We start from the raw sequence: 26,055 nt of genomic DNA on the forward strand, positions 1-26,055 counted from the left end.
GATTTTTCAGAAGGTGAATCCACTGAAATGAGAGCAATTCTGGCCTTGATAAAAAAATGTTTACAGCTGTCTGTCGTTTCTATTCCTTATATGAATTATATTCCTAGATGTAGGGGAAAAAATTTGCTGTCGATGCTATTTTAAAAGTGACAACAATAAAATGTTGAGGAGTGATCATGTCCGATATGGACCGTGCACTCCGGCCCTTCAATTTTCCAACATACTAATAATTTAGCACACACACAAACACACACATTGAAGAACACACAATGTGCAGCCCCGTTCTGTGTGCAACATCAAATTCATGGTTGAAGCTTCTCCGTGTCCGAATTGATTTGCAGTTTTCTCAGAGGTCTGACCTGCCGATTCCAGCTTCAACTGATTTCCCTGAGGACAATAAAAAAAAAAGGAAATAAAAGATGTGCTGCAGGTTCTTTGAGTGCAGCAGTAGCTCTGATGTCTGCAGAAAAACAAGGACTCATAAGATCGTTCCCATCTAGGCAACGACACGTTTGTCTCTAAGCTTTAATCAGATAAAATGACATGTTAACTGATGCACTTGTAGACTGGAAATAGTGGGAGTTTTTATATATTTTTTATTTTGATGCATTTAATTAGGAACTAAACGATAATTTAATAGCAGCAGTTATAAAATGTTTATTCCTCTTCTGGTAGTTCAGAGTTCATACTGAGCCTGCACTTCCTGTATTTAGAGCCCAAAGTAGTTCAGTGATAATCAGTCTGATTAATCTTCTGGAGCCTATTTGCAGTTTATTTAGGGGTATCAGAGTGAAGACAAATGTGTGCCATATTTTTAAAGGGGCAGTGTCGTGTAAAATCAACTTTTATGAGCTTTGTCATGTTAAAATGTTTTCCCCTCAACAACATATGGAGTTTTGAGTTTGAGTGTTGCTTTGTTTCTTTCATGCATGTTTGAGAAATCCTTTAATCTCCATGGCAACCATTCAGCTGTGCAAAACGCATGTGGACCTAGCTCCGCCTTTGAGGCTCCCCCACTCAGCTCCTTCAGACTAGCCAGTAGCAATTAGCAAACACCTGGTGGACCTGTGTATCTGCTGAGGTCATTATAGGAGCTACTTCTCAGTGAAATGTTAAAAAAAAAATTAAGCGATTAAAAAGAAAGAAAATCCTGTTAATAGGGGAGCCTTCATTGAAGTTTCAGAAAGAGCAGGAGTTTTCAAAGAGACAGAGGCCCAATTTCAAGGTATTAAATCACAATGTGAAATTTCTTTTGTCGTATTTGGTATAGCATTCTTTTCAACTTTAGTCAATATAGTTACTCGATTGTGCTATTAAATCACAATCAAGTGATTGTGATTTTATCTATATAAAGGGGCAGTACTATGTGGAAAACGTGCAGTACTGCCCCTTTAAACTTTCATTTGCAAGACATTTTAGGGGAAAAGAAAAATATTAATACTTTACAATTCTGCACAACTTTCACACGAAATCCTAATAAATCACCCTGACGTTTGTTATTGTAGCATGGCAAAACATGGGCAAGCCCAAGTGGTGCGATCACTTGTGTAAGGTATTGAATTTATGTTCCTATTAGACGCCACTAAGTACGACAGGATGTCTGCTCTGGGAAATAAATCACCTTTAAAATGAACAGAACTTTACAGGCTGAACACTTTGGTTGTTTTGTCTTTTCTCGCAGGAGGCTCTCACTCTTTTGAAGTATTTGCTCCAGACCAGTTTGGTCCTGTGTGTGTGGTAAACATGGCTGCCTGGAGGTCTGTCTTCCCTTAACGATAAAAATGATATCAGCTAAGAGAGCGCCATGACGGAACAACGGCGACATTGTTGGTTGAGAACATGCACTCGGTACAGTCGGAAGTCACGTCAGTGTTGGCTGGGATTCCCCCTCTATCAACCGTATTAAACCGATCTCATCGGGTCATCGCCTATAAAAGAATCAAACATCCCAACGAGGCCCGTCTGCAACTGAAACAAAGACGCATTTCAGTCTCTCGCAGACCCTGGCGATCGTATCTCCGCTTGACGACTAATAAATGTAACTTTGTTTGGGATTTCCCTCAACCTGCTTCTATTCCGACTTGGTCGTCCGCCAGTGGAAGCGAGTGCAAAATGGCCCGCATAGAAAAATACAATCAGACGGCGTTATTTAGAGTTCAGTTCTACTTCCTAATCTAATTCGAAAGCGAAGAAGAAGAAAAAAGAGAAAGAAAAAAAGAAAAGAAAAAGCCTTGAGGCTGAGTGAGTGAGTCTGAAAGCCTTATCAAAGAGAGGATCAGTCAGGGAGGGGGGTGATGTCAGGATCCTGATGTATGGATTGCGTAAAAGCCAAAGATTTTGCACCGCTTTAACTCGCCAAACGTCGACTTGTGGATATCTGCACTTATTAGCATTCAGTCTGTGCATGTTGAATATCTATGAAGCGGAAGAGAGTGTAATATATAGGCTATGTATATTTATACATATTTTTGTCAGGATTTATCCTTTAGTGGAAACGAGGGCGTACGTCTCGTCAGGTCTTCCCGGGCCTCATGTGGAGGCACAGCTGTCACTTCCATCATCATCTCTCTATGTGTGTGTGTGTGTGTGTGTGTGTGTGTGTGTGTGTGTGTGTGTGTGTGTGTGTGTGTGTGTGTGTGTGTGTGTGTGTGTGTGTGTGTGTGTNTGTGTGTGTGTGTGTGTGTGTGTGTGTGTGTGTGTGTGTGTGTGTGTGTGTGTGTGTGTGTGTGTGTGTGTTCCCCGTGATCTTTTCTTTACACCCTCAGGTGCAGTTCTTATGAGGATTACTGGCTTTCAGAGTGAACAAATCATTCCTGTTGCCTTTTACAATAACATCAGAAATAATGTCTGCCAGGGCCTTTTTTTTATTATTATTATTTTGTTCCTCATGAGTGTTGGGGTGGTCAAGCCTTTCCAGAAGGCCTGGAGTATGTGTGAAAGTGAAGGTGGAGGAGGAAGGTGGGGCGCTGCCTCCTTCCTGGTTAAAAAATAATTTGGGGGGGGGGGAGGGCTCTTCTGCTGGAACCCACCGGGACCGCAGGAGGCAGAGGAGAGCCGCCCCCCCAAAAATAAATCTCCCTCTTTATTGCTCTCTTCCTCCTCTCTCCCTCTTGCTCAATACGCGCCGTCCTCTGGACGGGATCAAAAATAAATCACGTTTACTGTCTGGCTCTGTCTCATCGGATCTTCTGTCTTTTTTTATAGCAGCTTTTGCCTCTGCTGCGAAGGTTACTTGGGAGTTAAGTTTTATTACAAATTTGTATTTAATAATAATAAAATAAAGTATTTTTTTAAGCCTCCTGATGGACTTTGGTCTATTTTTATTTAATTTTTTTTTCCAAATCCAGAGACAAGTCAAAGACTTGAAGTGGTGACTGACTGTACGGCGGATGATTCATATTCGGCAAAAGAGAAAGTCGCAAAAAACAACGTGTGAAACGTGCAGAAATGTCCGTAGTCCCGCTGAGTATGTGACCACCAGATGTCCCTCTTCACCTCTCTGCTCGCCTGCAGGCACTGGCAGCAACATGTCCTCCGTCTCTCACTGGATAGTTATTTTCACGTCAAATAATACAAGATATTTCACTCCATTGTAAATGACGCCTTTGTGGAAAAAGTACTCGCATATTTTTTTTCCTCCTGTTTTTGCTTTTCAAACGCTGCATGTCAGAAGAAGAAAAAGAAGAAGACTATTATATCAACTGTCTGGCACGGTAGTGGTAGCGTGATGATGTGGGGCTGTTTTGATGCTTTAGGACAATTTTTGTTGCAACTTTTTGGAGTTCAGAAAATCCCGAGCTCAGCTTCAACTGCAAAAGAGAGAGAGAAAAATGAAGGTTTTGGGAGTGGCCTAGTCAAAGTCTGGACTTAAATACGAGATTCTGTGACCTACAAGTGTCAATTCATGTTTAAAACCGCTGCAGTGCGGCAAAATTAAAAACCGTTAAGCAGTGAAGAGCAGGTCAGATTCCTTCACGAGTCACGACTGTGTAGAAATTCATTGTCCTTAATAAACAAAATCAGAATTTGAAAGCTGCATTTTGTATTTACTTAGCCTAATTAAATGTTTTACGTTTTTTTTTTTTTTAATGATCAGAAACATTTAAATGAGACAAAAAAAGACACAAAAGGGAATCTGCATGTGCTTCGGGTATAGATTTTAATGCTACGTTATATTTACATGAATAATTTACGAAAAGCTGTAATCTGATTCTGTTGTCCCAGTTTTACCAGATAGCATTTAAAGCAGATAACATTTTCACTGGTTTCTGCACGTAAACTCTGACTGGAAATGAAACATTTCAAACGCTTCATACACACAAAAGAAAAGACCCTAAATAATAATCGTTTTACTTTTACAGCTCAGGCTAAATTTTGCTTTTTGTGACAAATACAATAAAAGAGGGGTACAAAATATCGAACAGATCTAAATTATTTAAATGAGACGAGCCAATGTCTTGAGAAACGAAAGACGACACATCGGGTTAACAGAATGTTTGGTCACAGAATTAAAGTCGGATATATTTACGATAGAGACATTAAGCGAACTGAATGAAAAAACAGATGAGCACATCGCATATTTAACAGGTTGACAGATGGGAACATGTACAGATTTTAATTTAAAAAATGAAAAACAAGGAATTTTCCATTGTGTCTGGAAGGGGACGTCGTTCTTTGACAGCGTAGTTTACGCCCTTTTTACAACACTATATAACGCCTTCAGGTGCACCTAGGAAATTATAGTTTCATCAAAGTTTCCTTGTTTTGCATTTCGTGCTCATGTATTTTGCGGATTCAGGTTGTGTTTCATCACTTTTTTGGCCTGTTAGCCGTTTTTAGTAGCTTTTCTTCTAATTGTGTATCTGTTGATAGTAACTTATAACGCATTTTGTTCTTTTTTATGCCAGATGAGTGTCTTTTGACAGAAATTATGAAGCATCTGGGTTATTTTCATTTGCCAAGGAGTGAATGAAAATTGCTTTATCTTACCCAAACAACTTGAGTATAATCTATTGGATCTCACTTCTTATTTCTATTGATGACTAGAATAAAGGTGATGACTCTGCAGATGACCTTCAATAGGTCCATGTCTTTCTCTCTTGTGACAATCTTCATTTAAGGCATAAAGCCTGAAGTGCCTTCATCTGTGCTTTTCATGCTTTGGTTTCACTCTTTATTCAAACCCTATTTCAATCAAACCCTATGTGGAATGTTTTTCTTTTAAAAATCAAAGAGAGTACATCTTCAGTTTAAGAGCATTCTTTCACTTTTAGAGATTGCACTGCTCTTGCTCAAAACACATTCCAAAAAAGAAAGAAGTAACTCTTTCTCAATGTTGAAAATGCTCTGCCTTCTCTGAAAAGATTGCTTCTGTGCTCATATTTAATGTTTCAGGATCTATTTTTTTTTCCCATTCCTTCTTAGATCCTGATTGGGGTTTTCTTTTTGGCGCTTCTCTAAAAGCTAAAAGAAGAGCAGAGTGCAAAGATTTCAACTGTGCAAAGGAAATTTGAGTGCAAAAATAGAAGAATACAGACAAGAAGAGATTATTGTACAGTTGAGTGGGAGTAGAGCATATTGGTAGCAAGGCCTTGGAGTGAGACCTGAGTTTTGTGTGAGAATTGTTAAGAATCCTAGTCTGAACAACCCTGATTTTAGAAAGAGTCAGGGTCAGTAAATAAAGAGAATTTAGAAAAATACAACTGGAAGTTATCAAAAGAACTATATACTGTTCTCTGATCCTTTTGCCACTGCGAAATGTGGAATGTTGCTTTTACAGAGTACAGTTTATAGAAAAGTAGCAATTTGGGAAAAAAAAATCATGACAAATAATTTAAAAAAAAACTGACACGGTGTCCTATCTTTGAGTGATGTGAAAGAACAGTTCGCTTCAGTTCTCTAATTTCCCAGGCATCCTTGAAGCGGTCCTCCTCCGCCCTCCCCCTCTCCGCTCCTGTCCTCTCCTCCTGCTGCTCCAGCAGCAACACTCCAGCCGAGCAGCTCAACTACTAGCATGGCGCTCTGTGCGGCTGGAGTTCCGTTGTCTTCTCCGCCTTTTCTCTCTCGCTTGGTTTTACTTTAGTATCTAACAGAGGTTTGTTTATTCCTCCCGCTGCGCCCCCGTGACTCAAAACACATGTTATTTAGACGACCGTGTTTGTCGGCGTAACACTCTAAGTGGGTAAAAATATTCCGGGGCTCGGCTGCTAACTTACCGCTAGCAAGGAGGCAGAAACTGGGAAAAACGGAACAAACCGAGGAGGAGTCCTGTTCTGGAAGAGGTGAGCCGCATTTACTTCCCCCCCCTCAACTGTTTTAAAGTGTTTTATGTAATTTGACTTCCGTCCCGTAAGTTGTTGAAACTGTTATTTCAAAGTGCGAATTGGTAGAAAAACTCGTAAAAGTATAATGTATTTATAACGTGGCAATATTAACGTCACATGTAATATATCCCAGCATTTCCGCTTTAATTTCTCCTCTTTTCTCGTATATTTGAGTATCTCTTTAAAACTTGACAGCTTTAACTCGTAAGGTTGTTGCGTAATATTGGTGTTCTTCACGATTATTGCAAGAATATTTCTGTAGCAGCTTGAGAGATTATTTTTCTGGCAGAAATCTACTTATTGTTAGATGAGTGAGTTATTTGCGCTCTTTTAAATCATTTACCAGACGGAGTGTGTTGATCGCATGCTTGATAGTCTGATGTTTGTCCTCCTGAATGATAAATCACAGTGTTTCACTCCTGCGCTCCTTTTTTATGATGCAGTGTTCACAGTCAGAGTTTTGGTTTTTAAGCGTTTTATGTATTTTTCAACTGTGGATACGCATTACAAATGTATTTCCAGTCTTTATTTCCTGTGTTGTTGGCTAAATATTTTATCAACCATTCACCCGGCGGGATATTGTATATCTGGAATTATATTGAATATTGACATAACACAATATTGTGATGTGAAAGGATCTAAGACAAAAACTATCAAATGTATTTAGACGTGGGCGATACGGACTTTCAATTTTACCGCGATATATTGTGGTACTGAGATAACGGTAAAAATGACGATAAAAAACTATTACTACTTTTACAGGTAACTGTATGACTGTGACTGTATGGTAACACAAATACTGTTCTTAAACATTTCAACATTTGAAATTGAGAAAATAAAAGTAACATCTCTGATAATTCTGTCGTTTATAAAAATTTTTTTTTGTAATTTAGTGGGGCAAGAATAAATCAAAATGCGACAAATGCACCTTGCAAACGCTAACAGGTGTACTACTAAGTATTTTCATATGGTGACCAGACTACAGATCGGTAAAGATTTTGTATCTGTTAAATTTTCACCCACAGACTGTAAAAGTTGCCTGTTTGCGCCTGACATTGTTCCACTTCTCAGCTGATGGCACAACACACAGCCATATGTCCTGTCTGTTATATAGATGCTATGACCTATTTCTTGGCTGCACAGCCAATTCATTTGACCTTTTTTTTTTTTTTGGTCACAGCTGATGTGAATGCCATGGCCACAGCCGAGGCATGGCAGTGACGTGACGGCCCCTGAGCTGCTTCCGAACAGAAACCTCATTAGCTATCATGTCCTTCTGAAGTGAAGGCGCATCGCACAGAGTATGGATGAGTCCATTTTACTGGATCTGCTCGAGTGCCCCGTGTGTCTGGAGCGCCTGGATGCCTCGGCGAAAGTCCTTCCCTGTCAGCACACCTTCTGCCGTCGATGTCTCCAGGGCATCCTGGGCTCGCGCGGGGAGCTGCGCTGCCCCGAGTGCCGGACGCTGGTGGAGTGTGCTGTGGACGAACTGCCGAGCAACATCCTCCTCGTGCGCCTTTTGGATGGCATCAAGCAGAGACCTCGGGCCTCTGCGTCCGCCGGAGGCGTCTGCGCCAACGGCACGTCCGGAGCCGTGGCGCGGGCGCACGGGTGCGGAACCAGGGACCCGGGCGCTCCTGGTGTGCAGCCCCAACGCACCCAGGCGAAGAGCACTGCCGTCCGGGTGAGTACGCCACCTGACCGGACATGCCTTAAGTGAGCTTGTCCTTCCCATTGTTGGAGCCAAATTGAGACAAAACAGGGAAAATCTGCGTGGATTAACAGCAGCATGTTGGGTCTCTAATCTGTGGTCCGGATTACTGGTTATCATGGGGGATCTTTAAGCCAGCCAGTTGACCAGCAGCCCATCACCACCACAGGCAGAGATTTAGAGCAGTCAGTAGTTTAGCCGCTAATAATTCCACTTACCCTGTTGATGGCACACAGATTTTTTTTGTGGATTCAGTCATTAGTGTCCTTTTAGTCAAGACCGGAATTAGAAGAATACCGTCTGTAGCCGGTTTTAGTGTCCTATTCCAGGACAAATAAAATTCACGCATACAAATTACAGAACATTAACAGGTAGGTCTACAGATTTGCCGGTACGAATAGACGGATGATTGGGTTAAAACTAGAGATGCTCAGAGCAATTGCCTCATATCTTCTATTGATCGATTTTCGACCTGTTTGCCCTGGATTATGACCGGCCAGTTGACAAAAGTCCTATATATTTCAATCAGCGGATGCACAATACATAAGTGCTTTCAGGTTAAAAACATTTTCTGGGGTGGAAGCTGCAAATGAGTGAGAAAGACCCAAAGTAGCTGTTTGTATGGTTTGGTGAAATATTTAGAATAAAGTCATAAGCTTTTTCAATTATATTCAGCAACATGAGATGTTTTGAGTTCATTAATACTTTCAGCAGACAGGAAGGCTAAACGGAGAACAGCAAAGTTCGGTTTTATCTTTTGAGGCTGTCTACCTGTCTGTTGCTGAACATGCTGATGTTGGAAATATTTGCAACCTTCTGGAAATCATGGAGTTGTTTTAAGGACATAAATTGTCTAAGGAACGCAAAATGAAATAGTTTTTGTTATGCTAGCTGCACCTCACATGCTAACTGCTAGTACAAGATGGTAAATTAGTTTGTAGTAGTTGGTTTGAAATGATAGACCTGTTTTACAGTGCGACGACGCCTTGACTTCCCATTTTTATTGTGTTTTTGTTGTTTTTACCTCCTGGTAATTGTTCAACACTTTGAAAGCATTTATAAAGTTATTATTATTAGTATAAATTATTTAAAATTGTTAGGTTAGCAGATCAGAAGCTTTGTAAAAACAGGAAATTGGCCACAAAAGTTTAACTAGTGTATCTGTAAATAAAATCTGAGTGCACTGTACATTAGAAATTTATAAGGTATTGAATTTCCTTTTTCATGTAGAAAGAAGAATAACTGAATGGTCTTTAAGTGATATGACATGAAACTTTATATCAGCACTGTGCAAAAGGTCAAAAATTCAAAAGAAATCTTGTTAGGAAATGCTATTTTAACGTACTTGTCCAGACTGTTTTGTATGAAACACAATCATCAGACCTCAAGTCCCTTACTTTTTAAAATTTACACAAACTAGTTTGACTCTATCAGATTTCTTCAAAATTTTGGGCTGTAATTCTTCTCAGGTACCTCCTGACATGTGCAGGAAAATTACCTGTGGGCCCCTCTTTGGACTGCGCTGGTCCCCACGAAGGGAGGATTGGGTAGATGAAAAGATGTCAAGGTTCTGTGTAGAATCACTGGAATGTCAGATAATGTATCTGCCCAGCCATGCAGGTATGAAGATCAGAGAACCTTCTGTGAATTGCTACTGGGGGACCTGCCTCATTCGCCAAAGTATCACTTCAGAAGATTTGTTCTCTTTTTCAAAGCTGTTTGTGCCTTTTGGAATCTCCCCCCTGCAGATACTAAGGAGGCCGATTGTTGGAAATTGAGCAGGCGTCATTTGAAACTATCCAATTATTTCCCTTAAACTCTTCTCTGTTACTTTGTGTTGGTCTGTCTCATAAAATCCAGATGAAATCCATCAAAGTGTGATGCTGTACTTAAGCTCTTCTCAGTAAGCAATTAAGGAGTTAATTTCTTACTGATGAATAAAAATTAGCTTGGTAAATTTCATTCTCATTGTAGGGCTGAAGCTATTTATCGGATTAATGATCATGAATTGATTTATTAAAATAAAAGTAAACTAATTTAGTAATTGATTAATTGCTAACTGGCACATACAGACTCAAAAAAATGTTCATTTGCTATATATAATATATATTTGCTTAATATATTCAGATCAATAACCAAGGCAAAACTGTAAAAAAAAATATAAGAAAATGTTTTTATGGGAAAAAAAATGTAATAAAGTTACATAGAAGATACAACACTTGAATACAAGAAGTGGTTATAGCACTAGCTAATATTTTTTACACAAACATAATCCACTTTTTTCACAGTTTTGCTGTTTTCTTTCCATTTTATGTCTTGTTTTCAGTTGTGTTTTATTTTGGATATTTTAAAACTCTCCATGTCCTATGTGGTGGTCTTTACAAAATTCAAACTTCTAGGTCTTTAAGAGGGTGCCATTATCAACATGAAAACGATCTCAAAACAACATCATTGTTTATTGCAATAAACAATAATATTACAGCAAAATTTGTTATTGTGACAGACTTAGTTGTACCGTAATAAAAGCGGCAAAGTTTAATAGACATACAAGATTCATACCTTTATTCATATAATGTACAGGTAAGTCTTTCAAAGAGATCAAACTATCTCCACGCGTTATTTAACGTTTTTGTTGTCTGTTGAGCCGCTGTCTGCATCTTCTGAGTCTGTCCTACTGACTGAATGCATTCTGTCAACTCCAAAGAATCAAGAAAAGATGCGGCCGTGCAGGTGTATCATTTTGGGAACATAAAAGACGGAGATCAAAGCTCCTACACATCGTCCAGTCTGATCTCTGGCCAGCACTCCATGGGCATTGAACGCTTCATTGCTCCCGGGTGACACCCTCAGTCCCATTTCTTTCTTGTTCGTCATCTGTCCCTTTCGGGAAGGGTTGGAGGTTTTGGGGGAAGGAGGTTTGGTGGGGGTGGGAGGGGTCGTCTTTTAAAGCTTGAGGCTGCTCCTCTGGTACTGTTCTTCTGTTAAAGCAGGGCTCCACCTCCGATTCTTATGTGACTAAATAATGGCTTGGAGGGCAGAACGGTGGGGACTGGCTGACAGATGCACAACAGGGTTTTGTTCTGGGTTCCCTCTGATCCTCCTGACCGGCCGACACGCGTAGAGTGGCCCACAGAGTGATTTTTATGTGTGTGGAAGGCCACCGGTAATGGTGTTAAGCGAACGCGTCGGGACCAAAAGGGACAAATGTTCAGAGAGCAACCTCTCTTTATCTCCAAGGCTGCGGCTTGTCTTTGACGCAGCGCCGTGGCATTTGCTTCACGAGAGACATCAAAAGGCTCGTCCTCACTGTAGCAGAGTGTCTGCGTGTGTGACTCGCCTCCAGTGGAGCTCCGTTACGGGGATGTTTTGTCTTCCCTCGGCCTCGTGTTGACTCATAAAACACAGGATTTGTTTGGGCAGAGATTGGAAGCACACACTTGGTGGTATTTCTCCGCAAGAGTGAGGGAGGCCTTTTGAGCCGTTGGGGAGTCAAAAGGTCGGAGTTCGCGAGTCACGGTTGACAAGGGTCATCGGCAACTGGGGAAATGGGAAGGGAATTTGAGATCCAAGTGGATGTCTTCAGTTTCATTGTGGCTCCCCAGAGAGTTGAACTCATAATCCTTTGCACCAAAATAGCATTTCTGGGGTTTTTCATGAGTCTTTTGTGTTAATTTTTAATGATGCTCTCAGTCAGCCACAGTTTGGAGTTTGAAGTTTAGGTTCAGAACTTTTGTTTCATGTCTGTCAGCTCATGCTTAGCTGATAAGTAATGAGACGCTGGCTTCTCTCTAACCTTCCTTCGATGTATTCAGGTCATTGTCTCTCTTTTCAATTTGACTCTTTCTAGGGCGGTACAAAGATAGGAAAAGTTGCTGCCAGGATATTTATTTGGAGTATTGAACTACCATATTTTCCGCACTATAAGGCGCACCTAAAAACCTTCAATTTCCTCAAAAGCCGACAGTGCGCCTTATAATCCGGTGCGCCTTACATATGGACCAGTACTGAGCCACAACAGGTCTAGCAACTACGGTAAGCAGCCGCCGATTTCATTTTGCCCGTAGAAGAAGAAGCGTGCGGTGCATGCTGGGATAGTTGTCAAAACGCTGGTTTGTTAATAAAGTTTGACTGACCTATCTACCTGATAATCAGGTCGTCTGCAGRTYATTTAGCACCACGTTCTCCACGAACATGCTGTGCGCGAACGGAGAAGGGTGACCATCGTCCGGCCACGCCCCGGCCCAGTCGCGGAAGGCTCTCCTCGCTGACTGAGGAGGGATGGGAGGCGGGGAAGAGAGACAGAGACTGCGGCGGCAGCGTGTCGGTTGGTCTGTGTTACCCAGAAAGCAGTTGGGCACAATATCTCAACACCAACACCGTGAGTGAAACAGTGACTGGGGCAGCCTACTATATAAAGTACTCATGGACCACTTCTTTATTATTACACATACACATTTGTACGGGACGGGTGGCAACTCTAACTGTAGCGTCTATTCTGTGCGCCTTATAAATGAAAAAAGTTTTAAAATAGGCCATTCATTGAAGGTGCGCCTTATAATCCGGTGCGCCTTATAGTGCGGAAAATACGGTAAATATATTGGTTCAATATTTTCCTCACTAATTTTTTTTCCATTATTGCATTGTCTAGTGAGTCTTAGCATGTTGGTCACTAATGTTTACATCAGGTTTTGGCATTAAGGACAGTAAAAGTCTGTTTAACCAGCTGAATATATTGTTGTCATGCTAGGGAGTGGGTTATATGGAATTGAGGTTTTATCATCATATTTTGTCATATTTGTTTTGATAAGCGTAAAAGTGGCAAGGTGACTAAGGGTGCATTCACTCCTGCCCTGCGTAGTTCACTTTAATCCAACTCCAGTTTGTTTGCCTAGAAAGTCTGGTTCATTTGGGGAGGTGTGAACGCGCAATTGAACTCCGATGTGGATAAAAAAAAGCGAACTCTGGTCTGCCTTGGTTGACGTGAACTCTAACACAGATGTGAATGCTAAGCGGATGGGAGATCACTGCAAAAGTAGGACTATAGCACCGGTCATTCTGGGTAAATATAACCAAAACAAACGAGTCTAGAACAAGCAGGAGAAATGGCTCATGGACATTTGCCAAAAGCATAAGAGGAATCCTGCAACCGCTAAAATCTGACGCTGCTCTGTTTTTGTTTACATTTCACACAGGATGAAGTTGCGCTCGTCGTCTCCAGAGGTTTTTGTGTTGTTTCCTTTGGTGGTTCTTGGTGCAGCGACACCACAGGCGAAGGGGGGAAGCGGGTTTGGTTTGTTTGACACCGTGCAGTGTGAAAGTGAACCACGCCAGCTGGAAATGTAATAAATGTTGCAATTTTGGTTCTCAATGGTACAGAGTCTACCGGACAGGTGTGAAAACACACTCACAGTATGTCGCTGCATACAGAGTCCCAAATGCTGCTTTGAAAAACACAACTTAGCCATTATCAGATCAAAGTGTAACTATCAGTTACATTCAGGAGTCCAATTGAACCACTAAACAGTGATAACCAAATTCCCTTGAGTTTGTTTATCATGGTAAATCATTTTACAGTACTATAGTTTTTCATCCCTACTGGATGGTACTTCAGCAATCGCAGCCCACCAGATATCACGTCCAAGCACTGATTTGTGATTTGTGTAGCTTTACCTCTTACTATTTAAAGACTTCTTCCTGGCATGTTTTCTCTAAATCCAGCGCTATAATTTGGTGCAACTTCCTACTGATTAAAAGGAAGTTCTGTTGTTTTGTAAGACGCTACAGATGTTTCTTGGTCCTCTGGTTATTCTTGGATGAACATCACAGAGGGTTCTCTCTGCGTTTATATTATGAGAGAGAAAGGGAGCGAGAGGGAAGGAAAAAAAAAAGCTTTTGCGTGCCTCCCTGTGTGAAGTGCTCACAATAAAATTCCTGAGCACCTCCTGTGTCTGAGGTCGATGAGTAATGCTCGCTCTCTTTGATTACATCATATTGTTGTCGAAGTCTTAACTTCTGCCTGGTCGCCTGACCTCAGCCTGCATGACAGAACCCCGTCATTACACCCTCACACTGCCCGCAAGCTGGCAAACATGCTCACTGCTTTTCCACTGGGAATTTTCTTTTATTTTTCTTTTTTTTTTTTTTTACAGTGCTTCATTCTGTTCGTTCCCACTCTTCTCAGCATGTTCACGCCTTCCTCTTGCTTCCTCTATTTCCCACAGAGGTTTACGAAGCGGCAACGACCTTCTGGACAGTGAATGCAAGACATCTCGGAGTGACCTAAATGTTCCCTCCAAGAACACTGTGGTCTTGGAGAGCTAATATGCCGTTTTTAATAGTGCAATCCCGGGAAATAAAAATACCCAAAAAATGTAAAATAGCAAAATATTCAAGTTGGTTTAATTTTATACAGAAAAGCTTCACTTACTTTATTCTCGTGGTAAGTAATTTTACATATTTATTTCTTTATTGACTATATGCTTTTTGCCTCCAGGAATATTTTTTTAACTGATAGATTTATTTTTGTCATAAAGGAAAACAATTGCCGTCTTTCAGCCAGCTGTCTGGCAATGAGCAGCAACACATTGAGGATAAATCATCACTAATTTCTCTACGCTTCATACAGCTGGAGACAACTCTTGTACTCTGTAACAACTTTAAAGCATAGAAAGCGATTTAAAATTATATTTTAAAAAAATATTACCGGCTTTGAACGCATATCCTACGCTGACGCGAACTCTGCTTTTCCTGTAATTTTCTGCCTTCCACCTTCTCTCCTCACCATCTAAATCCAGACTGGAGCTCGTTAAGGGTCTAATCAGGATTAGAGTTTATTAGATACAGAGTCAGTGCTGCTCCCTGTTCTCCTCTTACTCCTTACTTTTCATTTAGAGGAAACAAAACACTCGCTGTGTGGCGCAGCAAACCGGGCGTCTCCATCTCTGCTTACATTTCTGTATTTTCAGATGCATATCTGGGACACAAAGATGATTGTTAAAGTATTTTGAGCCTTCCAAGAAGGAAATAGAACATGATTTGTTCTGGAAAATCTCAGCGTTAACTCAGGGTTGTCAATGTAATCATATTAGATCATGAATGATGAAGATACTTTTGCAATGCTGCCTTGTAAGTAGGGTCCAGTGGTTTACCTCTTGTGTAAAACTTTGATCATTGCAGGATTTGTTGATGTTTCCAATTGTTTTTTTTTTTACCTTTTATGCTGATGTGCAGTGTCAAAGTGGAGTAATAAGAGTTACAGCATCCGTTTCTGATATGTTATCAGCCTGGCTCTGTGTCAGACCGCTGCTGAAGCATTACTCATTTAGAGCCAAGAACATAAAGTAAAGCATTTAGCTTGTGAAACAGGGAAACATCTCTTTGAGTTTAACTTTAAATCAAAAAGTTTTATCAAAACAAAGAGGGTGCATTCTAACTTTAACCTAGCAAACTCCACCCCTCTACAGAGATCCTTAGTGGAAGTGAGATGTCCGTTTACTGAACATTTTTTTTATTTTTGGTCCTATGGGCTGAATTTTTAAAAAATAAATGATAAACTCACCTACTTAGCTAAATTGTTTAAGCTTAAAATTCAATAGTTTTTACAGAAAGATTTTTTTTCTTATAAAACTAATGCTGCTGTATTAGTTTTTTTCCTTCAAAATAACAAATTTTAAGACTATGAAAAACTTTAAACTATATGTATGCATAGATATTAAATAAAATACTTTATTGAATACTTAAACAAATACTGAGACAGAAATGGTAAACTCAAAAACTAAGTATTGAATTGAATATCAACTGTTGGAAGTCGCAACGACGATTGAAACTTGGGGAAATTGTTGGGAAAATACTTGATTTTATTCAAAAGTAAATTGTTATTCGTATTTACCACATCATCCATCCTCAATGCATGTAAGCTGTCACTTTATTTTCATTATGTTGTCCAAGTTCCCAGTTGGCCGAACTGTGACTTGTACTAAAATTAAAAACATGTACCTGGATACATTCCCGGTCTGTCGCCTTGCTGGTGTCATGGGAAAACTTAGCGGCATAATAACAATCAAAGCTTTTAAATGCGTCACCATTTGGACACGTCTCGGAACGGATACAGTGAACAGGAACAGGGTTACTTATACTCTGGGAGATAACGGTCCCTCCAAATACAGTACATGTTTACCAAATCTCCAAGGAAGAGAAGTTCAAAAAGCCCAGTTGTGATTAATGGGCCGTCATGGTCGTCTCTTTGTTGGGTTTTGCTGCTCCTCTGATGAGAGTTCTGTGCCTGTCTTTGTCTTTTCAGACTCTTTAAGATTTTCCAGGCCAGACATATGGAGGAAACACTTTTGTTCTGTGAGGTTTTTTTTTTTTTTTCCCCCAGACGGAGGGGGATGTTTTGTGTTAGTGTCTTGGAGGAATGCCGTGAACAGTTGCAGGTCACTGTTTCTTTTCCAAACAGCGGGCCTGTCAGGTCTCGTCCAGCCCGCCGGCTAACACTCACCTTCCCCTCTTAGCAGACGCTGGGTGTGTACCTTCTTAGATGTTTTAATCTGCTTCCCTGACCACAGGTTAGGTCTTTGATTTTTGGTTTGTCAAGTAGATGAATAAGGGTCTTGCAAGTTTTGTTTATAGTAATCCAAGCTGTGATGTTCCTCTGCACCTGAAAGCCTCCGGGCCAACTTGGCTGCAGCTTTTTCATCCTGTTTTAAGGTACTGCTGTACCAAGTGCCGGCCACCTGGCTGTGTTTTTATGGAAAGTCGGCCTTGCTCTGTGTCAATAAACCTGTGAACAAAGATGTCTTGAGTTTACTTGTTTGTTTTTAGCTCTGCTCTCTAGGTGGTCCCCAAACCAAAATGCCACATTTGCTAACGCCGCCCCCCCTCACCCTCCTGTGCTGTGTCCATTCATGTCGCATCTCTCAGCGTAGAGCAGTGAAAGAAACATCCATGACCTTCTTATCCACAGCCCCGTCACACCTGTGTGGGCTGATAAAGCCTTTCTTTGGAGCCAGTGTGGTGTGTATGTGTGGTCCAGTCTGTTGGCACCAAAATGTTTTCCAAATGTCGGTTTATTGGTAAAACGTTTTGCTAGCTGTTTTCCAGCGTGTGTCACATGGTGACCCTCATTCATTACTCCCGAGGTAGCTTTTCCGCCACTCTGGACTTAACTGAGTAGTTTGACCTCTCACCCCTCACAGTGATTGGTTAGCCTGAACTGGTCATCCATGGACCGTTTGACTGCTGGCATCTTAAGTGTTCATTTCTGATCCCTAAGGCGTAATCATGTTTTGCTGCGAGTTTCGTTTTAGTTGCTTGACCTCTGACCCTGTAGCTATTACTCCTCTTGATGCATCTTTACCCTCTGGCTCACCTTGGTGTTTGATCCTTACCTCCCTTTCAGAGATTATAAATTGATTAATTTTGTTCAAAATTTGTGCACAGTTGATGCAGACTTGAGACAAAGTGTGAGTTGCTAGTCTGGTTCGCTCTATGAAGAGTCCAACTTTCATTCAAATAATATGTGGTCCCACATTGTTTCAGTCGCAGCCAACTGGCCGTAAGGAGCACTTTCTGTTTTTCAACCCAGAGTGGTTAGGGTTTCGTGGACTAAGGTTCTCATTGATTTTTGGCCTTTTGTTCATTTTTTGACCTGGTGATAAATTTTAGCAGCTTCAAGCTTCTAATTCTGAACAATCTAATTTATAGCATTCAAAAAACATTTCTGCATCTTACATTCTGCAAGCACTTATTTGTTTTAAGAGCAGAGACGATGTCAAACTTTTTTTTTGAGAGCAGAGTTGACATTTTAAACTTAGCATATTAGTAATTAGCACAGCTTGCTAAGATGCTAAAGTTTCTAAAATGCTGCCAGTCTTTCCAACTCCAGCTGCTTCTGTGATGAGAAAAAGGTTAAAAGCTTGAAAAAAATAAAACGGGTCAACTTTACCGTGCTTCATTCAGCTTTTCCTGTTAAGAACCAAAGTCAATTTTTATTCTAAGAATTGTCTCCAAGGTGGCTACAGAACGGTGCAGACGACTCCTTTATGTACCCAAAGATGATTGGGTGCAAAACAGTAGGAAGTTAATAAGTACGAGATGATGAAGAAGCTAACCTGACCGAAAAAATATGGCTTTCTTTTTAACTACTTCTTTTGTGCTTTCTCTGACTTTTTTGTTTTAAGCTAGTCTGAGAAAGTAGCAGCAAACACTGTTGTCAGCAAACGGGCATTTTGTACGCATTGTTTACAGTTTTGTAGTTTTTACTCATTTATAAATCACTTATAGGAAGACTGATGTAGGTTAGTCTTCGTAAAACGTAAGTTTTTGGTTTTAATCAGTTTTCATTTTTGTCACTCAGGAAATGTACATTTCTACCAGAAGCCTTGGTTCTCTGTTACTTCTCACTTGTGGGGTCTTTCCTACTGACAACCCGTGATTAATTATTAACAGGAACTTGAAAAAGAGCAGGATGGATTTTGTCAGTGTGCTCACGTCTTGGCACAAGCGCCGGCCAGAGGCTTACATGTACGCCAGTATCTCATCATAACTTCTGGCAACACATTCAGCTGCAACCTGCTTGTTTCTCACATATGCACACACCTTATCCCCCATTACTTTGGCCTCACTTAATGAGGGTTATGTTTGTTTAAATGACTCAGACTGGCTTTATGTTTGCAAGAACCCATTAAACTATGTACAACCACAAAAAAAAGATACAAGTGGGGAGTTGCAACATATTCAGACAACAACTTAAAATGCCAGTAAGAGTATGTTAGTATTTAGCAATAGTATGTTAGTATTTCTGTGGAGATACAGGTCTGAAATGTAATTCATAATGGTCTTAAAAGGTCATTAAATTAGAGTGAAACTTGAAGAAAACCTGGTTGGTATTGTTACTGCTGCCTGGATTACACAGTGGTTTTGGTGATTCACTTCTTTGTAATCCACCAAACTGCGTTTTCTATAAATGCAATAAAAAGTTAATAAAATAGCATATTTCCATGACAGAGAGAGGATGTTTAAAGGACTGGTGACATGCAAAATCCAAACTGCTGTTTGGATTTTGCAGCCCTTGCTCAGTTCTCAACACTTAAAATTTAATATCTTGGTTCAAGCGACGAATGAAACCAGGCCTTTGTAAGTTGGCACAAGTCACTCAATTCTTACTGCAGCAGAAACTGTCCAATCCCTTTCACCACTTTTTCTTTCCCGAAGCAAACATTTGCAAGAACGAGGTCATTTTGTCCTCCTGCAATATATACGGAACGACTGAGGGCTTTTTCGCACGGTGCCTCACATGCTCAGTCTCTACAGCAGAGAAATGGGTGAAACTTGCAGTTACATGTTACATCTGCACTGAGTCAAGAGTGAAATGGACAAACAGTTTCTTGAGAGAGTGGAAAAAATAATGCTGCCTCTTGAGTCGGTGAAAAGATGCAGTGTTTGTCTCTTGGATCTCTGCCAGGACCAAGTCGATTTCCTTCCCTTGTTTGCTTACTTTAGAAGTATCTTAGGACCCGTGCGTGCAATGTGATGTTCTGTCTGTACAAACCACGGCTAATATAAAATTTCTTACAAGCTAGTTGTCCACTTCATCAGTTTTTCCCTTAATTTGCAGCGTGTGTAAATCAGCGTCAGCCAAGCAGAGCAGGTGGCTCAGGCTGAATGACTGAGAGGGACAAAAGCCTACAGACACTGTGAGCTTTCACAAGCACAGTGGAGAGTAATGTGAGGAAATGCTTAGTATTCAGCTCATATTGACTAGTACTCAATACACAGATACTGTGACATTTGTGAACTAATCCCTCCGTAGCTTGGATACAAGTTAGCTTCCTACGTGAGACTCCTTTCACAGTCCTAATCCTGGTTATTACTGAAGGCCTCTCTGGGTTTACCGTCTCATTACAGATTGAATTATTATGTATAATGTAGAGATTATTGCTTCGTGGCACAGTGGGGCTGCTCTGAGCGGCGTCCAGACTGCAGCGCAACGTCAACTTTGGGTAAGGCTTTGTGTTGTCTCCTGTCCACCTAGAATCAGAAATAACCTGGTGCCACCTCAAGGACCAAGATGTGTCAGTATCTGGAACATTTTATACAAGATTGAAAACATATAAACAAAAAATCTGTGATTTGATGGAAGTATCTAACAATTTGTAATTAAAAGCATGAGAAATTATGTGTTTTTAGTACATTACAAAAATGTTAGCTAATGGCATTTCTTTGTCCGGGGTGTCTGTGTATCCTTAAAAAGTATTAAGATTAATGTATATAAAGTTAAGACCTTACAATGTCTTAGATTCATTAAAACATGTAATTTGTTCTTAATTACTTTAACCACAGGTGTTAAATTTTGTCATGTCCGGACTATTTAATCTCATATTCTATGTAGATTTTTTTCTTTTTTTTGTGGTACTTTTCTCCCAGGCAACAGTTTGAGTCGCCCACAGACATTTTAATTATGTTTTGTGACTTGAGGTGTTTGAAGCTACCAGTAACAAGCTGGTAATACATTCTAGCTAGCTAACTAGCTTTTTTTACAACTATCATGGGTAAGTGCAAATGTGTTGTCAATTGCCAGGACAATGTTTTTCTTTGCGTCTGGCTCACTTCTGTTGCCAACCCATACAATTTTATGCACATTATGTGCATAAAAGCTCTGCACTACAGGGGTTAAGGCTATAGAGGGCCTTGTGCATACATATGTGAGCCATATTTGTGCTTCTCACATATGGAGTGTGAGAAGCACAAATCTGTCCCCAAGAAATACAAACAAATCCCAGAAATGTTAAATTTTTTTATTAACAGCCACTATATCCTCATAGAAAATGCCTTTTTCTTGAAGCTTCTGGCAACTTTGTGATTCCTCCAATTGCTTCTTTATTGAGGAACGGCTTCCACACTGAACAGTGTTGAAATACCCAACTTGGTAGCGCTTTACTTATGTGTTCACTCATCAAAAGAGATCCCATTTTTAGTTTCCTTCTTAGATCAGTCGGTCAAGCATTAAATCATTCAGTGCCAGTCTCCAGCCGATTTCCCAATGCGTTTCTACTTTCTAATTCACATCTCTCTGTTCTTTCTAGTCAAAGTCTTTTTGCCTGTACCAAATTAGTCAGGCCTTCTGACCAATTGTGTTTGCCTCTCCGCTGTTTGAAAGGTTCAGAAACTCAAGCCCAGCTTCCTCTCTCTGCCTCATGTTCTTTTCCCCCTTTGATCTCCGACTGTTTCTCCGCTCATGTCTTTCTGGCTTTCCGTGTTTTGCCTCCTCACACGCTCCATCTGCCGTGAAATGTGAGTGGGTTCCTGTGAGAGAAACCGGTGAGCCCAGCGTATGAACTGGCACCGAGTTAAAGGGTTCTGTCCTTTCGGATTTCGAGTCAGACCAACCGACCAGGTGATTTTGAGGCCACCCAGAGCCAGCGTTTACCCCCGCGTTGGAAGGCCAGCCCGCGGACGAAAAGCAGGCCCATAAACCGAAAGGTTACGCAAAAAATGGGCCAGTTCACGTGCGAGTGGTTTTGTCTAATTGCATTTTCACAGTAGAACCCACACTGATGGCCAGACGCACTAGAGCTTCATGAAAACCACATGCGTGACACCTCTACAATGTGTGCACATGCTCTCCCATAAATCCTTTTCCCTTCCTCTTAAAACGCTTTCCCTCTGCAGCTAACAAAGTGCTGTAAAACGTCCTGATTGTATGTCCATGTGTCGAATGTTTTCATAAAACCTCGCCACCGTCGGTTCATGGAGCTCCTGATTTTTCAGACCTCCTATTCTTGTCTAAGCATCCAGATTTACACTCACCCCCCGGGGGGACAGCTGAAGAGTCAAGAACCAGCAGTAAAACAGACTGCTGGGGTCATAGCGTGGGTACTCTGAAGATGTGCTTTACCTCTTGCATTTACAGGAGTAGACTGCATATTTTCCCCCTTCGCGTTAAATAAGTGTCAGGCTAACTGACAGATGCCTTCGCGGCTCGAGCAACATCGATGAACACGGGGAGAGTTTCCAAGACTTTTGAAAGCTTCCTGTTCCTTCGCACATGCGATCCAAGCCTCCATCTGGCGTCCAGACTGCACTGAGTGTTTTCATGTCTGTGGACTAATGTGTGGGACCTCATTTGGTATGTAGCGAGGGGAAACAAACAAGCATGGAGTTTTGTCACATAAAGGTTTAGTTTAGTTAGGCCTGAATGTTTTATTGCCTCCTCGACATCTTGGATGTAAATAAAGTCGGTAAACATCCCCACAACGTTTGACACCGTATTGCTTGAGTAAAGGCCGTTTTCCCCACGTTTTTATGCCAGACATTTAAACATTTTTGTTGTAGCCGATCCAGGAATCTGATGTACAAATGCTGCTGTTGCTCGCTGAGATGTTTCACTCTTTAATCTCTTCTGCTCTCCGCCTGTCTGAAGCTGAATTAGGCAATCATTCACAAAAAGTTTCAATTTCTCTCTTTTATTGTTCAACCCTAGGATTTCATTTTATGTTTCACGTGGCTGGTTTTTCAGTCTCTCAAGTCTTGCATTCTGATTTTTGTCACAGCGACACAACAGAGACTTTTAGCTGATCTAAATGTTTTCACGCTGCACAAATTTCTCTGAAAAACGAGGTAGTTTTCCTGATCCAATAACCCGGTAACGTCATCCTTACAATTCCATACTGAGACACCAATGAGATGTTCAAGAGTCTCCTTTGTAAGATTCACTTCACTGTCAAGAGACCCAAAAATAGGGGAAAATAGCTCCTGCGTGGAGTTTCCATAGAAACCTGCAGATGGAAGTTTTTCTATTGTCTCATGCTGAGGAGTAGACGGCAGCTCTAGATGATGAAGCGGCGTCATTACATTGTACCGTGTCGAGGACTCATCCAGCACTTTACTTTATATTAGTTTGAGAAAGTTCCACATGCCCTACTTGAACTTTTTGTCAACTTTCTTTTGAAACAATGTCTTTTTATTTTTTTCACGCTGTGATATTTTTGTGCTCACCATATAATACAGCCATCTTAATTCAGATTAGACTGATAGTGAGTACTAAGAGACGTCTCATCAGGAAACAGCACTGAGAAAGCAATTTATTGTAACCAAAATGTTACCAAATGTGCTATTTATACCAATTGTATGCTACAAAACATGTTTGTAAAAAACACAAAAAAAATACAGTATTGGGAATGCTGAACCTTTGCAGTTATTGTCCCATTAAGACGAGTTTACAACAACTATTATTGACAAAGTTGTGAATAATTGTGAAGTAGAATGAAAATGGTAACTTTCTTTCTGGCTTGCACGTGATCAACCACATTTTCGGGCATACTCTCCATATACTCTAACTGCATTTTAATGACCAGGGATTTTGTAATCCCTGGTCATTAAATCAGACCAGGATTAAGAAGTTCCCCTACCACTGCCTACCCTAAAACTGGCATCAATACAAATTAGACCAAAAATATTAATTAATTTGTCCAGGTCTCTCTTCCAAGGTTATTTGTGATACACTTAATGTTCCCAGGTGATAGCTGGCAGCGACACTCCGCTTCGACCAACCAGTCGCTGTGATGCGCGACCTGACTGCTACTCTCTGTGCCGTACTGATGGGTGTTGGCTCGGCGTTTCATACAAAAATGGTTTGAACGCTGTTTCAGTTTACTGTGCAACACCCTGTATGCTCACACAGTTGTAAAACTTGACCTTTGCGCGGACGTCCGCATTGAGTACGCGCAGAACCCCGCAGAGTGAAGTACACCCAAGTATGTGGGAGTCTTAAGTCCCACTTTTCACTGTATTTACAGCTTCAAGTCATTTAGTGTTGGTCTCTACCAGCCAGTCACTGAATCATAGAGTATCCGTAAACAACATGTTCTGCACACTTTGTCCACTGGATTTAAAGCTAGACTTTAACTAGGATATTGTAACAAATGATTAAGCCATTCCATTGTGGCCATTTCTGTATGTTTAGGGTCTTTGTCCTAAGGTAAGCTGTTTGAAATGCTTATCTTGCCTTTCGAACAGCTTAAGGCAAGCATAAATAGCGTAAATACCCTGGATGCCAAAGACCTGTTCAAGTCTTTGGCATCCTTGAGCAGGTCATCTTCAATTGCCCTGTATTTTGCTCCATCCATCGTCCCGTCAACTCTTACCGGCTTCCCTGCTGCATGACACTGGCACCATCATGCCTTGATGCAGGAATGATGATTAGCAGTGTTGGTTTCCTTCCACACACAGTGTTGTGCATGTTGGCAAAAACATTCCGTTTTGGTCTCATTTCTCCTTGTGGTTTTTGTTTCTTGTGGTAACAAGAAACAAAAACCAAGAAGGGCTGACTAATTTTGGTTTTATGTCTAAAACAATTTTCTCATTTCCACCTCTTTTTAATTGCGTTTCTAATGTAGCATGAAATGACTAATATGACAAGAGCATGACTAATACTTGTCCAAGCTGTTTGTCACCATACTAAAGTTTCAAATTCGAATCTGATACTAAGGAACATATTCAATATGTCTGGACTTTCTTTGAAAGCATAGGGTTCTTTTAGCATTCATTTAAAAAGAAAATATGTTCGCTGTCTTGGTAAGGTAAAACCAGTAAGATCAATAAACTGTAAAGCAATTTGGCACCCATTTTGAAAACTGTAAATAATTAAAAAATTTAGCTTTCATTTATAGCAAAATAAGCAATTTAACACCTGGAGGTGTTAATATCTTTTATGGACGTAAATACCTTGGATGCAGTTGCGCGTTTAATTAGAAAACTTTTCAAAGCTTGGGAAACTGTTCCATAAACTAATGATGCTTTTAAACGTCTCCATCCATTATCCCTGACTGGTTTTCTGTGTTCCTCGTTTGTTTCCTAACGTTCTCTGGCAAACCACTGAGGCCTTCACGGAACAGCTGGATTCATACTGAGATTAAATGACACACAGCTGTACTCCATTTACTAATTAGGTTACTTCTAAAAGCAGTCAGTTGTACAGAATTTTATTTAAGGAGGCCAAAGTAAAGGTTCCTGGACAGTAATGCATAACAAACTTTTCAGGGAAGAGGGGGAAGACGTGGAAAATGTCACCAGGCCGGGAATTGAACCTGCAATTAGCACCACGAGGACTAACGCCTCCATATGTGGGTCGTGTTTAGCGCCTGCGCCACCACAACACTCCATATATTACCACTTTTTTAGTTAACTTTATGGGTGGGACTGCATGGTACAGCAGCACTCAGCACCACTGTTCTTAGAAAAACATTCCCATTTTAGTTAGTTTTCCTTAAGACGCAGTGTGAATTAAACTGCATGTAGTAACTGTATTTAACCACATTTTCAAATTTACTCATATTTATTGATGCTCTTGTGGAACCATGAGCAGAGAAAATGGTAAAAATAAAATTTCAGATAATACTGTCACTTTTTTGCTATTTTTTTTAACACCATTAATTGAAATGTATCAAGACAACAAAAAATTGTCTTAATAAAAGAATAAATTAAATTCTTGCAATAAATGCCCACCCCTAGTAGAAACGTCATTTTTCACGCCATTCATCGTTTGAGTTTCCCCCCAGAAAACCTGCTAAGCCTGGTGGTAGAAGCTCAAGGCACTCCACATGTGTTTCTCTGTTAAACTGTACAAGTTACAAAAATTTGGTGCTGCACAGGCAGGCCTGTTGGGGGGAGCAAGTAAAATCTGGTGGCCCGCCAGGCTTATCATACACTGGGGGGAAACCCTGGTTTTCACATAAAAACGTCACCACAACACCACATTTGAAAGTTCAAAGTGGTAGGTTACTTTTGCCGGGGATTGCAGGTACTTTCATATAAAAATGTTACGATTTCATCTAAAATTCCCGTCGCTGCTGGTTGTTGCTCTCATTAGTTTCCTAGCAGCGCTGCTGATTGCCTCTTTATCTGTTCTTGTATTATAAATGAACAAAGTGCAGTGAAGTAGTGGGGAAAAAGCCTGGCCTACAGTGGTCAATAAAAATGCCATTAGGAATCAATTAAACTAATATGTCTGTCAAGCTGAACTTT

The 26,055-nt window shown here is 40.6% G+C and overlaps 1 protein-coding gene across 1 annotated transcript in view; it reads left to right on the plus strand.

Annotated features, from left to right (window-relative positions):
* Positions 1–5,956: 5,956 nt before the first annotated feature.
* The window catches only part of sh3rf1 (SH3 domain containing ring finger 1), a 42,485-nt gene continuing 22,386 nt past the window's right edge, over positions 5,957–26,055 (plus strand). Inside the window, exons 1-2 of the mRNA XM_008407514.2 lie at positions 5,957–6,281; positions 7,504–8,007. Coding sequence (XP_008405736.1) covers positions 7,627–8,007 — 381 coding nt within the window. The 5' untranslated portion in view covers positions 5,957–6,281; positions 7,504–7,626. The remainder of the gene's footprint in view (positions 6,282–7,503; positions 8,008–26,055) is intronic.

Source organism: Poecilia reticulata, linkage group LG4, assembly GCF_000633615.1.
Source record: "Poecilia reticulata strain Guanapo linkage group LG4, Guppy_female_1.0+MT, whole genome shotgun sequence".
Lineage (NCBI taxonomy): Eukaryota > Metazoa > Chordata > Actinopteri > Cyprinodontiformes > Poeciliidae > Poecilia > Poecilia reticulata.